General features: G+C 33.1%; 2 protein-coding genes and 1 long non-coding RNA gene across 7 annotated transcripts in view; 2 read left to right on the top strand and 1 right to left on the bottom strand.

Annotated features, from left to right (window-relative positions):
• Positions 1–398: 398 nt before the first annotated feature.
• On the top strand, positions 399–2,607 carry LOC136980166 (2,3-bisphosphoglycerate-independent phosphoglycerate mutase-like). 2 transcript variants are annotated; one of them, XM_067276215.1, is made up of 2 exons: positions 399–531; positions 689–2,607. In XM_067276215.1, the coding sequence occupies exon 2, from the start codon at positions 734–736 to the stop codon at positions 2,267–2,269; it is 1,536 nt and encodes a 511-aa protein (XP_067132316.1). In that variant the 5' UTR covers positions 399–531; positions 689–733; the 3' UTR covers positions 2,270–2,607. The 2 variants fall into 2 exon arrangements, with proteins under 2 accessions (XP_067132316.1, XP_067132314.1); XM_067276213.1 differs by having other exon boundaries at positions 460–605.
• Positions 2,608–7,602: 4,995 nt separating this feature from the next.
• On the top strand, positions 7,603–16,677 carry LOC136980168 (uncharacterized). The gene is made up of 3 exons (XR_010881507.1): positions 7,603–7,647; positions 7,845–7,900; positions 16,546–16,677. It is a non-coding gene; the product is annotated as an uncharacterized lncRNA (long non-coding RNA).
• The window catches only part of LOC136980167 (peroxisomal sarcosine oxidase-like), a 31,939-nt gene continuing 23,636 nt past the window's right edge, over positions 8,584–16,886 (bottom strand). For 3 of the 4 annotated variants that reach the window (XM_067276219.1, XM_067276218.1, XM_067276216.1), the window contains exon 8: positions 15,189–15,380. In XM_067276219.1, coding sequence (XP_067132320.1) covers positions 15,265–15,380 — 116 coding nt within the window. In that variant the 3' untranslated portion in view covers positions 15,189–15,264. Of the gene's footprint in view, positions 9,216–15,188; positions 15,381–16,886 lie in introns of those variants that run through there. The other variant, XM_067276217.1, reaches the window with a different exon arrangement.

The raw sequence follows: 16,886 nt of genomic DNA, 5'->3' as shown, positions 1-16,886 counted from the left end.
TAATTCAGTGTAACGCCTGACACAAATCACGTGTACGTTTTCGTGATTGCAGTAGGCGCTTGTAATCCAATATGGCAGCCGGAAACAGATTCGAACACTGAACACCTAACTTAATTATATAAGGATAAATTAATTAATCTTTTCTCTTTCAATCTCTGTTTAATAATATTTAATATTACACGGTCTATCAAAACTTTAAAGATGTATAAAGTATTAAATCTATAGAAAAAAAAAGTAAATTCGGAGTAGAAAACTCGCGCACGACCTCTGGATATTCATTATCGGAGACGAAACTTCCCAAAAGGAAATATAGTTATAGAATTAATATTTACAATAAGGAAGAATTAATAAAGTACGTGTACTTATAAAAAATAATCGACGTGAAACGAATGATAAAAACATGCGTAATGTACGGTTCTGTGACGTCACAACGCCAAGGTTATTCAATGACATCGGCGCGGAGCCGGCTAAAGGAATATAAAAAGTAAAGGAGTGTCACCGTCTCCTTCACTTTCCCATTCATTTGCCCAGGTTCGTTCCGTTGCTGCTCCTAACTTGATTATAATCATATTTATCTAATCATAAACTTGTTAAGAACTCTCAGAGTAAGTTGTTTGCGTAATTTTTTACGAGATTTTCTTTTAAATTTCATAAATTTTACAATAAGGAACGTCCACGTTTTTTACAGAGTCGTTCGCTTCTGCTGAAAATCGGAGTGATAAAATTTGTTAAAATGAGTAACGTTTGCTTGATTGTCATCGACGGCTGGGGCATTTCCGATGTTCTAGAGGGTAATGCCATTCATTATGCTAAAAAGCCGGTTATGGATGCGTTAGCGCAGAAAGAGGGTCAATATTACACTCTGGAAGCGTCCGGGAAATTCGTTGGATTACCGGAAGGATTGATGGGTAACAGCGAAGTGGGTCACATGAACATCGGCTGCGGACGGGTCATGTATCAGGATATCGTCCGTATCAATATGGACGTGGCTTCTAAGAAGATAGTCGAAAACGAATTCTTCGTGGAGGCCTGCAAAAATGCCATTTCTAACACCGGTCGGTTGCATATGTTGGGCCTGTTTAGCGACGGAGGTGTTCACGCCCATATCAACCACTTGTTTGCGCTGTTGGAAGGAGCCAAGCTCGCCAAGGTGCCGAAGACTTTCGTCCACTTTTTTGCCGACGGAAGAGATACCAGTCCCACTAGCGGAGTCAATTACGTCAAGCAGGTTTTGGATAAGATAAAAGAACTCGGATACGGCTCTCTCTCCACCGTTATTGGGAGGTATTATGCCATGGATCGTGACAAGCGCTATGAAAGACTAAAATTGGCTTTCGAGGGGCTGGTGCAGGGTATGGGAGAAAAATCTAGTGCTGACACTGTGATTCAGGCGATTCAGGCTCATTACGATGCTCCGGAAGCGGAGAGACTGACCGACGAATTCTTAAAACCGATCATTGTCGACGAGGAAGGGTGTATTAAGGACGGAGACACTCTTATCTTTTTAAATTTTCGAGCCGATCGCGTTAGACAGATTACCGAAGCTTTTGGTATAGAAAGACATTTTGAAACAAATGTTGTACCAAAGAATATAAAAATTTATACCATGACACAATATAAGAAAGAATTTCCTTTTGGTATGCTCTATCCACCAACTGTACCAAAAAATGTTTTGTCTGAATGGATTGCTAGCAAGAGTCTTCCGCAATTTCATTGTGCAGAAACTGAAAAATATGCACACGTTACCTTTTTCTTTAACGGAGGACAAGAAAAAGCATTTAATTTAGAAGATAGGCTTATGGTACAATCGCCAAAAGTAGCAACTTACGACTTGCAACCAGAAATGAATTGCAAAGGAGTAGCGGAAGAAATGGTTAAAGTAATAGCGACCGAAAAATATCCTTTTGTAATGTGCAATTTTGCACCTCCCGACATGGTGGGACACACCGGAAAATACGACGCTACCATTAAAGGCGTCGAAGCCACCGACGAAGCCATAGGAATGATTTTGGCGGCCTGCGACAAACACGGTTACACTCTAGTCATCACTGCAGATCACGGTAATGCAGAAAAAATGTTCGACCCCAAAGGAGGCCCCCACACCGCCCACACCACAAACAAAGTTCCTCTGTGCGTCACGGGTTTCCGCAAACTAAAAAACATCACTCACAGCGCGGCACTCTGCGACGTCGCTCCCACCATTCTAGATCTGATGGGACTGGACAAACCACCCGAAATGACGGGACAGTCTCTGTTGGCACCCCCTTAAAGAAAGAAGAGATTAACGTCGACAACCAATTTGTTTTTCTAAAATTAAGAAATAGTTATTTATGTTTTAGCTAATGTATGTTAATTTGTTAGGGATGTTATTATTTAAGGTATTTGAAGTCAATTTAATTTTGTGATATTAAATGTAAGCATTAACTGCTTTAAGTTATCGAAATAAATATAATTGTGCATAAAAAATCAAGTGATGTTAGTTAATTGGAAAACCAAATTTGCAAATGTTAAGACATTTTTTTTCACTTTAATTCTGTGATCCATATTTACCCCATGTATATTGTGAACGATGGTGTAGAAGAAAATAAATTTAAAATTTTTTTGATATATTTTTTTAATCGTTATTTATAAATTTATTGTTTGATTTTCAAATAATTTCTTCATTTAGATTATGCATAACATGTTCCGATTTTAACTTCCATTTCGAAATTTACAAGGTCAGGAATTAATAATTTCTTTCTTTGAAATAATTTCAAAAGTATTTAGTGTGATGCAAACTTTTGTAAGAAAATGCTTAGTTAGCAAAGATTTTTCCCTTTCATTCCAATGATGCAAATATTACAATATGGTAAATGACAAATAAAACTATTTTGGAAATCAAAATACTTTCCAATGAGATTTTTTAAGAGTGATATGGAATAATTAATAGTATATTGCAAAAATTAGGTTTTATTAAAGTCTAAATTTTTATATAATTTTCAAGAATATTGAAAAACCTTTAAAACTTAACAAGGATTATGCTTTATAGGAATGAATCTTCTAAGCACTTGAATCTTGGCTTATCCTCAGGATATAAACTTTTTCCTAAAAAAAATGTTCAAAAAACACTTCAGATAAACTTTGTTCTATTTTAAATGAAATTCTTTCCAACAATTGTTTTTGAAACAATTGAGGGAAAATCAAAAAGTGCTTGTGTTGTTAAAAGGATAGCACTTAGGGAAACATATTTTGATGTTTAAAATAAATCATACAAGTTGAAATTGATAGTTATTAAACACACCAATCCAATAAATTTGTGGCCAGAGTTCCTATGCATGAGATTCTATATCTGTATCCCAGTTATAGAATCTCTCTAATTGTGATTTGAGCATGTATTGCCTCATTTTGTCTCTGACTAGAATGTTGTATATATGTTGAGGTAAATATTTGGCATTGATCAATTTGTACGTGAGCAAGACTGACAGTCAAATGTCTGCTAAAATATGACTACATAGCAAAACTCTTTGATGGATTGACTGCTTGGTGAGGCGTGTGGCAAACTACTCGAGGCAGTTTGTATTTCATTGGATTGTTTCGGACCGGTGTCCGCGCTAACATGCCGCATTTGTGTGTGTGTGTGTGCTTACGCCCATCACAACAAATTTAGTGGATGATAGATTTGATGTGTGTCATGTGACATTCCACTTCAGGAAATCACTGTAAAAGAGAAAGTCAATTTGACACCACCTTATGATGATGTGCAGAAAAAGTTAAAATTTATGGAGAATAGAGGAAAGTATACAGAAAATTTATAACAGTCATTATATTAAACTGTCAATAGATAGGTATGGTTGGAGAAATTAAATTTGCATAAAATGATATTTAGCTGTTTATTTTTTGGAACAATAACTGTAATTTTTAAGCAAACAACAGACAAATTGATGGAGAGAGAAACTTTTCTATATTACCTGATAAAATAATCGAGATCAAATTTTCAAATACAAGATGAGCACAAGAAATTATATGTTAAATACCATATTTAAAATTTTTAATCATTATTACCAATTGTATAATTTTTAATTATTATAAAAGGATGATTTTAACAAGATGAATTGCAATAAGATTTTTTAAAAATAACAAGTAAATATCTTTTTTTTATCAGTTTGCATTATTAATTAAAATATTTTTGGTACTCAAAAAGCAATTTGTAAATATTTATGAGTTAATATTAGTTAATATATAGACAATAATCAATTGACTGAATATTTGTTTTCGTAAATTTCTTGATATTTAAAGGAAAATTGCTCTTGAAACAACAACAGATTACTTTAAACATTTTTAAATGATCAAAATTGTACTAATTAATTTATTTTATTTGATTGTTCTGTATTATGTGAATAAAAGAAAGATTATATAAAACCTTGGTAAGACTTGTAATGATGTAATGCTGAGACGAGCAATTACAAGAGCCCAGGGAAAGAAGATAGAAATAGCAGAGATGGATGTGTGGTGTGATGAAGGACAGAATTAAGAATGATTACATAAGAGGAACAGTCAAGGTGGTTCCTATAAGTAAGATGATGCAGGAGGGTAGATTAAGATGGTTTGGACATGTGGAGAGAAGTGAGAACTGTTGGAAAGAGGATTGGGAAGTTGGAAGTGAGGAAGAACAAAGCTGAGATGGAGAGACAAGGTGGGAGAGAATTTGGGAGAAAGAAGATAGAAGTGAAGAAGACAGATTAAAGATGGGAATGCCTACCCCATACAAACTTGGGGAAAAAAATGAAGAAGAAAATGAAAATTATAGTAATAGAGACCAACTTATTCTGTGATTTTGCTTCTCAAGGAATTTTAATACTCTAATGAATCATTTACTTCAATCTTTATAATTATAAATATGATAACTTGTTTTTGAATACTTGCTACTGGTTACTCTGTACAAAGCAAGTTTGCAGCACTATAACCATTAATTAATAGTGATAGCACTTCACAAAGTCATTGAAGATGTTACCATAGTTGTTGTTTAACAGTTAATAAATGATGTTGCAGGCTTCATTAGTACACATACAGTGTCAAAGCAGTTAGGTGTATCCTATGGCACAGTGTGGGAAGAAAGTTGGTGCATTGTTTTCCTTGTAAGATCAGCTACAACCATCATGTAACTTTATAAGCTACTTGCCATTAATAGGAAAATCTGACTGATCATTGCATTGATCTTTCTTGTCAGAATGGTTGTGACCATAGAAGATTAGTGGAACAATGAGGCATATTTTTACTTTAGTGGAACAGTGAACACTCATAACTCACATTTGGGCCATTGAAAATTCATGTTTTCTGGCAGATTCCACTATACTTGCCTAAAATTTCAGTCTGATAAGGATTCACAGCCACATTTAAGCTTGAACCATTCTTTGAAGAAGCTAGTTTCAATGGACTTGTGACGTGCTCTGTGATAGGTTATGATAATTATTGAGCATCTCTCGTGGCCTAACTACAATAGTCAACTTAAGTCAGATCTGACTTTCCTGCAAGATGAAGCACTTACATATGGACATTGTATACAGCAGTTTCTGAACATTTTATCAATAACAATGTGATTAGTTGTGTTTCCTAATACCTGTCCACCTTGTATCCTGATCTTAATCTATGTGAGTTTTGGTTGTTCAGTCTATTAAGAACATATTGCAAATTTGACAGCCTTGAAAGACAGTATCATTATAGTAAATCAAACACACTACTCATCAACATCAGGTTTTACACCTTCAAAATGGAGACTACATTGTATCCTTTGTATTGCTGTCTCTGTATAGCATGAGCATCTTGTACAAATAAAATGCTTGCTTACATCCCAGAAGTACCATAGTGATGATTTTTGGTATTAGTTTTTTAAAGAAATGTCTTCCATATGTCCCAAAATGTCACCATACTAGATTTGATTGCATCTGTACTTCTAAATGTCTCTGTAGACAGCATCCACTAGGGTGAAGTACTTTAATTGCAATCATCCAATATTTATCTCCACACTTAAATCTAGACTAAACTGCTTTTTGGTGCAAAATTAAACAGTTTTGTGCTATATATCTTTTATCAGGAGTCAACAGATGTGCAAAAGTGCTGAGTCTTATAAAATGTTTTTATTCCAAGAAGTGCAATTTGAATTGGATAAAACATGATTTTCTGGAACAACATTGATCCAGAAAAACAATCCTTGTTCAACAGAATTCCTTGAACAACTCTTTGAACAACAGAAATCCTTGAACAACTCTTAGACAGAAATAATTTATAAAGTGAAATGAAATGAAATTATCAAAATCAGTAGAGCTGAAGTCAATTAGATGATGATTTATCTTTAAAGCTGAGTTCCTAACAGGGTCGATGAGTTTGGAAGGGATCAATGAGCAAATTGTGTACAAATTTTACATGCTTACATGCATACCTTAATATTAAAGGTTTCTAATAACTTAACCAGTTATATATATAACCACACATTTACAACAACCTGAACAAGTTGTGATATGGGTAGAATCTGTGTGACAGACAAGTCTGTAGTTTTCATTGACAGTGATGTGAAAATTAATCATAAAATTTACTCTCAAGATGTTCTTGAAGCTGCTCTTCCTTGATCCAAGTCCCACTTTGACAACCAGAAATAGATTTTCCAGCAAGACAGTGCACCAGAAGGAAGAAATTGAGGGTTGGTTTGGTAATAATGGAATTGACTTTATCCCATGGTCTGAATGGTCACCATATAGCTCAGACCCAACCCCATCAACTATAGCTTGTCAATATTGGAGAGCAGAGTGTATGCTATCTCACGCCGAAACTTGGGTGTCCTGATCCGTGAATAGTTAAAATATCTGTCAAGTGCAAGCCATCTGTGTAAGGTTAGCCGATGGGGGAGAAAGAATGTTATGGCGGTCGAGCGGTCAGACTGTCTAGTGGGAATGGACTGACATCACTGAGACGGGTTACCATCTAAAACCGTTTAATGAAAATATAATGATCCTTACAAATCTTTCTTGTATGAAGAGATTCACAATCCGAATCGCGGAGAATAAAGTTTATTAAAGTTCGAGAATTCCGTGTCTTCGTTGCTGGCAGTTCGATGTGTTGGTGAACAATCCGTATGCCCCGGGGCGTAGATCACGGCTCGACGGCGATCCCTGGATGAGTCGACGAATCTGGAGCTGGCTAGGAAACAGCACAGTTGGTAATGCCTGCACAAAGTCCGAAAGGTCCGTATCCCCAAATATTATGTGAACACACACGGCAAGAGAGGAAACTCACGTATCCACACAAGACCAACCGATGTCCTTGAGAAACGCTGGGTTTTATATCGTTTTCTCCCCAAGTCGCCTCTCCATTGGTCTCTCATTGTCAGCTGGTGCCAATTCGAAACCCGATGGAGGGCGCAGGAGAGGTCATCGTCGCGACAGAACTTGATTCCTCTCTCGTCGCGTGTTTCTCGAATTCGTTCTTTTCCATTGTTTAAATATTTAAAAAAACTTCTACTAGACAATGTAGACCTCCAATTTCGTCCCTTTGTGTTGTAAAGGAAGATTTTTAAGCTCTTGTTAACATCTCCCATTCGGACCTCCTAGTCGACCCCCGTTCGGGTCCTCACATCTGTAACAGCTTTATGAAGCATCTGTGTCAAGGTATGTGAAGGTAGATTTTAAAAGTAACAATTGTTAACGTTGTTCCATGTATTGTTTGTTATAAGAATTTATCACTTTTTGTATTCAATACAATGTATTTGGAAAATGGATATTTCAAGTCATCTCAGAACTTTGTTGTCACTCTGTTATCATACAAAACAATTTTATATATTTAAAATATATTTTTAATTCAGAAATATATTTCAGGTTTCTTGGAGAAATATAAATCTGACAGAAAAAGTTAGATATAAATAACCAGGTAGGTAATATTTAATTGTTTTAGAAATTTTAACATAAATGTGCTTTTATTTGTAAGATTACTTAAAAATATAAATACAGCAGTCTCTGACTTTTGGACATAATTCATTCCTTAAAATGCATAGAATTGATGAATGATAGATTTGCATGTTGCAAATGGCGTTCTATTCTCAGAGAGCTAAAAATAAAAATTATAAAACTCTTATTCACTGTAAAAATAGTAAAACTTCCTATCTTAATATGTTATAATGCATAAAACATTATTTAAAATACTGTATTAAAATTATAGATTAAACCACAGAAAACACAATAGAAATGAATTTTCACAAAAGATTAAGAGGACAAGTGACTGCATGATAGCTCAAAATGTTAAATTGTTTTTTGTACACCAGTTTCAGCCAACAAAGCATTACGTACAAGAGCTGAACATCCAAAAGTTGAGGACTGCCTGCACAGCTTTCTTTTTTAATAGATATTATTGGATTAGAACTATAGGCTAATTCATTTCATAGCTACTACATAATTTGGACAAATCACATAGTATCTATAAAATTATTCAAGTTCTAGCCTTGATAGTTAATCCAACCTTATCATTAGAATAATTCATACTTGACTGTCTACATCAATGGGCACTGCAATTGTTTCTGATGAAAAAAGTTAGCAGTTGTAATTTTGGATCTATTTTAGTGATTTTTCTTTCCGAATCTTACGGCTAATATATTTCCTGAGAAAAGAAAGACTTTTTCTCCATTTTCTCAAGATTCATCTGCTAGAAATGTAAGAATGCAATCTCATAATGAAGATGAAGGGATTACAAGTGACCCGTCAGAATAATTGATTCTTTCATAAATTCAAGATGAAAAAGAAATTGATGTTCAGAAAGGTGTTCGTATATTGCTTAAATAGCAAATTTCTTCTAATCACAAATTACAAATTCTTTTGGAATGATTGTCGAATATCCAGATGTGGGTAGAAAACATGGATACGGCACTTGTAGATATGAAGTCTCGGATCTCGGTACACGAAAAGGATGAGAAAAATAGTTATAGTAGTTTAACCAATAGTAAGTCATTCAAAGACATGAAAAAATGTAGTCTAAACTTATTTGAGAGACTGTTAAAGTTGGAAGATAAAGAAAGAAGAAATAATATAGTGATTTCTGGTCTTCCAGATAATGGAAGTGATGAGGATGCTATAGTTTTGGTGCAAAATTTGTTTGAAAATAATTTAAAAGTCTCTGAAGTAAATATTAAGAAGGGCTATAGAATTGGTAAGTTTTCACACTTACAAAAAAGACTTGTTACAGGTGAGTTGATGGATCTGGAAGATAAAATAAAGTTTATAAGAATATGAGGAACTTAAAAGATACTAATATCTTTATAAATGATGATTATTAGATTGTACCTATTAGTAGTGTTGCCACCTTTACAAAATCACTGATCCGGACGGCAGGTCTGGTTTGTTCGAACAGAAGTTCCTGACGTATGCGCAATGTCATTTTACAATGCAAAGAATAATGTACATGCTGGTTCTAAATCAGTTACAGTTAAGGACTAGGGACTTGCGTAGGAGTAACGTATGTAACCTAAATTAAGAAAGAAAGAACAGATAATTTAGCTCCATAGAAGACGTGTATGGACGTACAAGCAAAACAAAAAAAAAAAAGAAAAGAGGAGGTCAAGAGGCAGGTTGTGCATCACACGTTGGCGTAAACAGAGTAACTTGGCGGAATGGCAAATGAGTTTCAGTGAGTGTGAGGTCTTTCGCTGTTCAAATGGTGTAAATTTATAAAAATATTTGCAAGAACTCTGTTTCATTGTAATTAATTTCACAATTTCTACGAAATTCCTGGAAAAAATTAATAGTTCACCCAGACGGTGAGTCAATTCCCGGACTGTCCGGGTGAAAACCGGACGAGTGGTAACACTACCTATTAGATTGATTAGAAAGAAATTAAGATTATGTGCTAATGAATTACGTTTAAAAGGTGTAAGAAAAATTAAATTATGCTATAATAGATTAATAGTAGATGATATAATTTATCTATGCAACTTGGATGGCAAAATCTACCAGGTTGAAGATGAAGAACTTGTTTTAGAAGTATAATTTCTAATGAAATGTATGATGATGGAAAACATCTTGAAAACAGTGTGTAGTGTACTTGAGGATAAGGTTAAAGAATAAATATAGTTCTGGAATTTAATTAATTCGGCAGAGATGTGTTGTTTGGTTGAAACATGGTATGATAACGATAAAGTTGAAACTTTATTTGATAGAAAATTCAAAATATTAGTAATCTTCAGTCAAAGCTTGTAGACAGTATGATGTTGGTAGACCAAGTGGAGATATTATTATTTGTCTTAATAAAAGACATTTGTGTATTGAAATCCATGTTATATCAGTTGTAATAATAATAATAATAGTAATAGATCTAATGGATATTAAAAATATCCTTTTAGTTGTTTTTTATGTTCTTCCTGATGATAAGTAGTCCTTCCAACAATAATAGAACATATGGTTTTTGTCTAGAAACTCTCTATTATTTTCATGTAACTTTAATGAAATTTTCTAGTACACTTTATAGTAAGATATCAACAATTATAGCACAAATTTGGAGAAAAATGATTACTAAACAAAATAGCTAGATACTATTAGCAAAAATAGAATGTCCAACATTAATAGAACATCTTGACTTATAATATGTTTAAATTAAAATTAGTAGCTGATTTTGCTACCATCTTTGGAAACGAGGTGAAAAATACAATTAGATATTGAACTAATCAAAAATTGCAGTCATTCTTGCAGAGTATTTTCCCATGTCTCCATGAGAGCAGCCTTTAGTTCAGTTCAGTCCTACATTGCTTTCCACGCTATACAGGGTGTTCGGAAATTCCCATTACAAACTTCTAGGACTTGTAGAAGGGAGTGAGTACATAATATTTTGATTAGGAACCCATGTCTGGAAATGTACCATTTCCATTCTACGACAGTTTAAATTCAGATGTTTAACTCTTCCATTTCTGCTTGAGGAATTTGAATTAGCCGTGATGCAGTGCAGTTATTAGGTAACTATTCGAAAGGAAACATAACGAAACGTCCATTTATCACTTAAGCACATTTGTTTTTAGTTGTTTTTAGCACCACAGTCCTGCCTCCTCGTGGTGAAAGTACCTGTTTCTCGGAGCCGCTGCGTAACTTGGGCAAAAAGTTTGTGCGATGGCATGCTACATTGCGGAAAACATTTGTGATACAGCTGACCAGCAGCTCTTCCGTTACCTCGAGCTTCGCCATACACAAGGAGCATGTCTGTATATTCCAAAAACGTGTACCAAACCATGTTTACTGTATCTGAGACGCATAGGCAGTCTCACAGCAAGGCAGACGTTAAGTGACATCAGGTGACTGTCTGACGTAGTACATGTCATCCTGTCTACCCTATTGCATACCAGGACAAGCAACTCTGAGACTTTTCTCTTTCCCTCGACAGAAGTGGAAGAGTTAAACATCTGAATTGAAACCATCGTAGAATGGAAACGGTATGTTTCCGGACATGGGTTCCTAATCAAAATATTATGTACTCATTCCCCTCTACAAATCTTAGAAGTTTGTAATGGGAATTTCTGAACACCCTGTATATTTGGAAAACCAAATCATCCTAAAGGTTTTCAATTGAGTTTAAATCTGCACTGAGGGGTGGCCAGTTCAAAAGTTGGACGTTCTTACTCTGAATAAAAGGATAACATTGTTTTTGATACATGGAAGCTTGCATTATCCTACATGAATTCAAAGTCCTGTCCAGCAATTTTCTGTCCATAAGTTGTTTCAATCTTCAATAAATACTAGATCTGTCTTTCCATTCCATCCAATTCCAGTCCAAGTCTTGAGTGTACCATCAGTAGCTACTTTCTTTGAGTACTGCTTTTGATATAGACTTTTGCCTCCCCAATAATACTTAAAACTATCAGGTCCTTTGAGATTCTACTTTTTCTCATTTGAGAAAATTACTTTTCTCCATCTTTCCCCTCTTTCAAAGTTGTTTCTGGCAAACTGTAATCGAAGTTGTTTTTGTTTCTCCTTGAGCTGGTTGCCTGTTTTCATTTTGATAAAAGAAACATTGTCTGTTGATCTCAAAACATTGTGCGCTGTTGATTTACTACAGCTCAGCTTCAATTCAGTTTTGATTTTTTGAACAGATGTGTTTCCTTGCAGTGCACGTCGAACAATTGTACGTCGTTCTCCAGGTAAATTCTTGCATCCACTCATTTGTCTTCCTGTTTGTTGCTCCTTATTATTGAGATACTTTGAGATTGTTGAATAAGATCTTCCCAAATTTTTAGCAATCCAAGTTACTTTTCTATCTTCCTGGTAAAACACATCAATTTTGATCTTCTCCCCTACAGTTACGTCCTTCCCATATCCCATTTTTAATAGTAAGGTACTATGCATTTTACTAAACCTTTATTTTCACTGTTGATTGTATTTTTATGCAAACTTCATGGATTCCAATCGTTACTTTCTTTGTAATTAATTTTAATCAGTACATGTTCTATTAATGTTGGACATCTTAATTTTGATGATAATATCTAACTCTTTTGTTTATTAATCATTTTTCTCCAAACTTATGCATTAATTGTTGATATTTTGCTATCAAATATACTAAAAAATTTCATCAAAGTTACATGAAAATAATAGAATATACAGTGATTGCCTAGAAACTCTCTATTATTGTTGGAAGGACTGTATAATAACTATTTCAGACATACTGGAGATTTTGGATGAATATATATATATGACTACAATAATGTTATTTTATGTGCAGATTTTACTGCTAGAATGGGACAATCAGGCATCTCTCATACTATATATCTGATAATTTTAATAATTATGAACTTCTTACAAGAATTTCCAGAGACGAAATTTCTAATCATCATGGAAAATTATTATATAACTTTTGTATGGATAATGAATTCATCTGTTTAAATGGCAGTCTCATCAGTAGCAAATATGGAGAGTTTACCTTTATTTCTCATAATGGAGCTAGTATTGTCGACTTCACATTCACTTTGTGTAATCTTTTCTTGGAAGAAATTGGTGACTTTTGAATTTTGCCTGTGATAGGGCCTGATCATTTTTCTATTTTGACATATTTAAATAGTACCAAAACAATCTCTGAGAAAACACTTCGTGTTTCGGGATTTCGAATTTTAAGGTGAAATCCTAATGCTGCAGAGTTATTTACCAGTTTATCAGACTCAGTAATCGGTCGAAGGATTCTGATCTACCGAACTGTCTTCAGATACTTTGATGGCTATCTTGACAGAAATGGCAAAGCAATTGGATATAATTTTTGGCTGCTGTTGGTATTTGAATTCTCGTTTGCGTGGGTTAACGAAATGAAAATATTACATCAAGAACAAGCAGGCTTTAGAGAACGTTTTTCTTGCTTAACCAATTTAAAATAAATATTTGGTCTAATACAGGAACAGCTTAGGAAGAAAAGAAATTATATGTAATGGTTGTCGACTTTAAAGCCGCATTTGACAGCACAAATCAATCTGTAATGTGCTGTGCTTGAAAAAATGATGATCAGTAAATGTATTTTGAATTTGATAATAGATATTTATAGAAAAGATACTGCAAGGTTAAAAGTACAAATGGATATACAGAGTCGTGTGATATAAAGACTGGTGTATTACAAGGTAAAATTTTAAGTCCTATATTATTTTCTTTATATATTAATGAACTTGTGGACCATATCAATCTGTCTGGTCTTCTGGATTTGTCTCTTTCTGATGATAAAGAGCTCCATATATTGATGTATGCTGATGACAGTTATTATAGCAGATACCCAAAATTTGTTACAGAAAAAATAAATATCTTAGTAAAATTCTGTGAAGATTTGTTTTAGACAAATTAATTTTTATCATAAAGTGATGGTGTTTAGAAAAGGTGATAAGCCGTCATCTCATGAAAAATGGTGTTATAAAGGCCAGTTACTAGATATTGCTTCAGAATATATTTAATTGGGAATACTGTTTGTTTGTTTTTATTTGTGAAAAAAGCATATTTTAAAAAAAGGTAGAAGTGCAATAAGGGCTATGTGCCTTTATTAACGAAACTAAAAGTGTCTAATGTTGGTACTTATACGAAATTATTTCTTTCATTATATATTCTGTGTTGTCTTACGGATTTCCTATCTGGGTGATGAATCCCTTCCAAGAATTAGATGGAATTCTTTGTATATGTTTTCACCAGATTTATAAGCTTTCCAGAACAACTCCAGGTTACATGCCCGTTTGGAAGTTAGAACCGATTGAACTACTTGATTGACTTCACTTATGTATGGGTATTCTTGGTGGCGGCACACTTCAAAAATCTCGCGGCACCTTAAAGTGCCGCAAAATTTTTGAAGTGTTGCACAGTGGTCGAGAATCACTGCAGTAGAGCATTGATTATCCAAATACCGATCAACCAAAAGCATTCCAGTTGGCAAATTCAAATTTCCACTAGTGTTATGACATTGCAGCACTCTTCCCCTCCCTGCTGCCACCCTAAACTGTAGGCCTAGTTTAATGTACTACATTATGTAAGGTATGTTTCTGTAAGACGTGATACAGAACAGTTTTGTCTTTAATATATTTTTTTCATAAACAATCGGTTATCTGAACAACCCCAGTCCCGAATAATCGATGCTGTACTGTAATTATAAAATCTTATTGTGAACAGAGCTTACGAAAGAATTGGTCTGATACGGAATGGAATGCTCATTGTAAATTATATTGTTCCGTTAAGTCTCATTTTTATACAGAATGGTATGTTAATTCAAATATTAATTACTTTCGTACAATTAAGATTTAATCAAAGTTCTATAGTATTATTTAATAAGGAAATCTGTATTAATCCTAATGAAAAATGTCAAAATGAGACTTGGGAACATATCTTTTTTGTTTCGTACCAGATATATTTTTCTCTACAATCATTATATCTCAGTTTTTATGATGAGAAAATATTATTGCTTTAACTTCTGCCTGTGAGGGTGCGACTGGAAAAATTGTATTGTTTTTTTTTGTGTGTTTTAAGTTAAGAACATAATTATAACAAACAACTAACTTCAAATAACAACTAAATAAATTTTTCTCTGCATTTATTTTAATATAATTTCTTTATAAAAATAATGTATTTAGTTATTTTCATATTGCACTTAAAAAATTGATCTTTAATAATGAAATTCATTAATACTTTTTCTTCTTTGACAGAAATTGAATTCTTTAGTACAAAATATATTGCTAATTATTTTTAATCATGTAAAATTTTTATATTAAAGCAAAGCATTCATTTTACATAATTCTTAATATTATTAGTACAAATTTCACATGTTTTTAAATCTTGATATTAAAAATGGCTCTAAATTATATGATATGGGATGATTTAGAGCAAGATTTCCAAGTATCTTTCCAATAATTGGTGAAGTTTTGAAACCAGTACCTAATTAAAAATAAAGTAATAATAATTACACATTTGGTTTTATATAAATAAATTGTAAAAATAATATTTTTATTATATTAATAAAATATATAAAAATATCTATAATGTATAGTATTCACACATTGCATTTGATTTTAAAACATATGTTCATTTCATTATCATATTTTATTAAAAAACGTTTTATATTTTTAACTATTATAAAATGGCAAAAAGCTTAATTTTGAGGGAGGGATGAGTTTTATAAAAAATTATAAATGCTAACGATGATTTTACTCGTTATTAAGTCTGACCCTACTGGAGATACACACGTCCCCTTTATCTCCCCACCCCCTCGACCTTTGATGCTATTAAATTTTGGTGATTAATCAGCCTAATAAACAAACCTCCCTGCAAAATTTCAGAAATTTTTGACAAAACACACAGGGGTTATTAAGCTTTGAAGATGGTAAACAAAATCATGCCACACACAACATACTAACAACCATATCAAAAAATTACCCCAAAATTTTTTTGCATTTCTCGACATTTCATGTAAAAATCTTGGGGTCATTTTTTTTAACCAATTGCCATACTTTTCCTCTGTTATATATAACAGCCAGGAAAGTAAAAATATATAAGTGAATATTTGAAATTAAATAAATTTTAATAGTAATTTTATAAAGAACAATCCAACATGATATTCTAATGCTGAAATATTATTTTCTGTATATCTAGTATTATCTGCCAGTGACACAGCCAGGATGCAAGGTGGCAATTGCATTAATATTAAAATATTTTAACAATTGAAATTTGTTTATATATGAAGTGTAAAAGTAAATTAAAGCTAGTTGACACAAATATAGATTCAAACCATAGAATCTATAGTTTTAAAACATTTAATAATAATAATAAAATATGGCTTTTCACTTTCATATACACATGAAAGTAAGGATTCAAACCTATATAGGTGATTTGTTCAGCGCTTTCAAGTAATTATTATTATTTATATCTAGATTCAATTGCGATAAACCAATCATATAGAATAACATATATAACACATAATTTGGGTTGCAGGTTTATTCGAAGAACATTCGATACTACTTCATTTTTTAATTATAGTAATACGGCAAACACTGAATAAAGAAACTGAACTTTCATAACTTAGTAACAACCTTTATTTTCAGAGCTAGAGCAGCACAACTACTAGCAAATGAAGGCAACTTTGCAAAGTGGGAGAGGGAAACATACAGTGATGCTCACAAAAAGGAAAATTTGGAGTGTGGCAAACACCTGAAACATCAATGAGAAATGGACGAAAGAGAGACCCATCCTTATCACTGCCACAGTACAATTACCTGGAAAACTAAAATGCACTAAACAATATCCATTATAAAGAAAAATAGAATTTTCTGAAGATAAATATATTCAAAAAGGATTATTGTAATATATTTTTAAGAAGGATGGATTTGGAGAAAAGGTTGAGGAAATTGCATGAGCAGATAGATGGCATTTAAAAAACTGTATATG

Source organism: Centruroides vittatus, unplaced genomic scaffold, assembly GCF_030686945.1.
Source record: "Centruroides vittatus isolate TY-2023 unplaced genomic scaffold, ASM3068694v2 contig_680, whole genome shotgun sequence".
Classification (NCBI taxonomy): domain Eukaryota; kingdom Metazoa; phylum Arthropoda; class Arachnida; order Scorpiones; family Buthidae; genus Centruroides; species Centruroides vittatus.
Note: the sequence above shows the minus strand (reverse complement) of the source record. Positions and strands in the feature narration are given on the sequence as shown.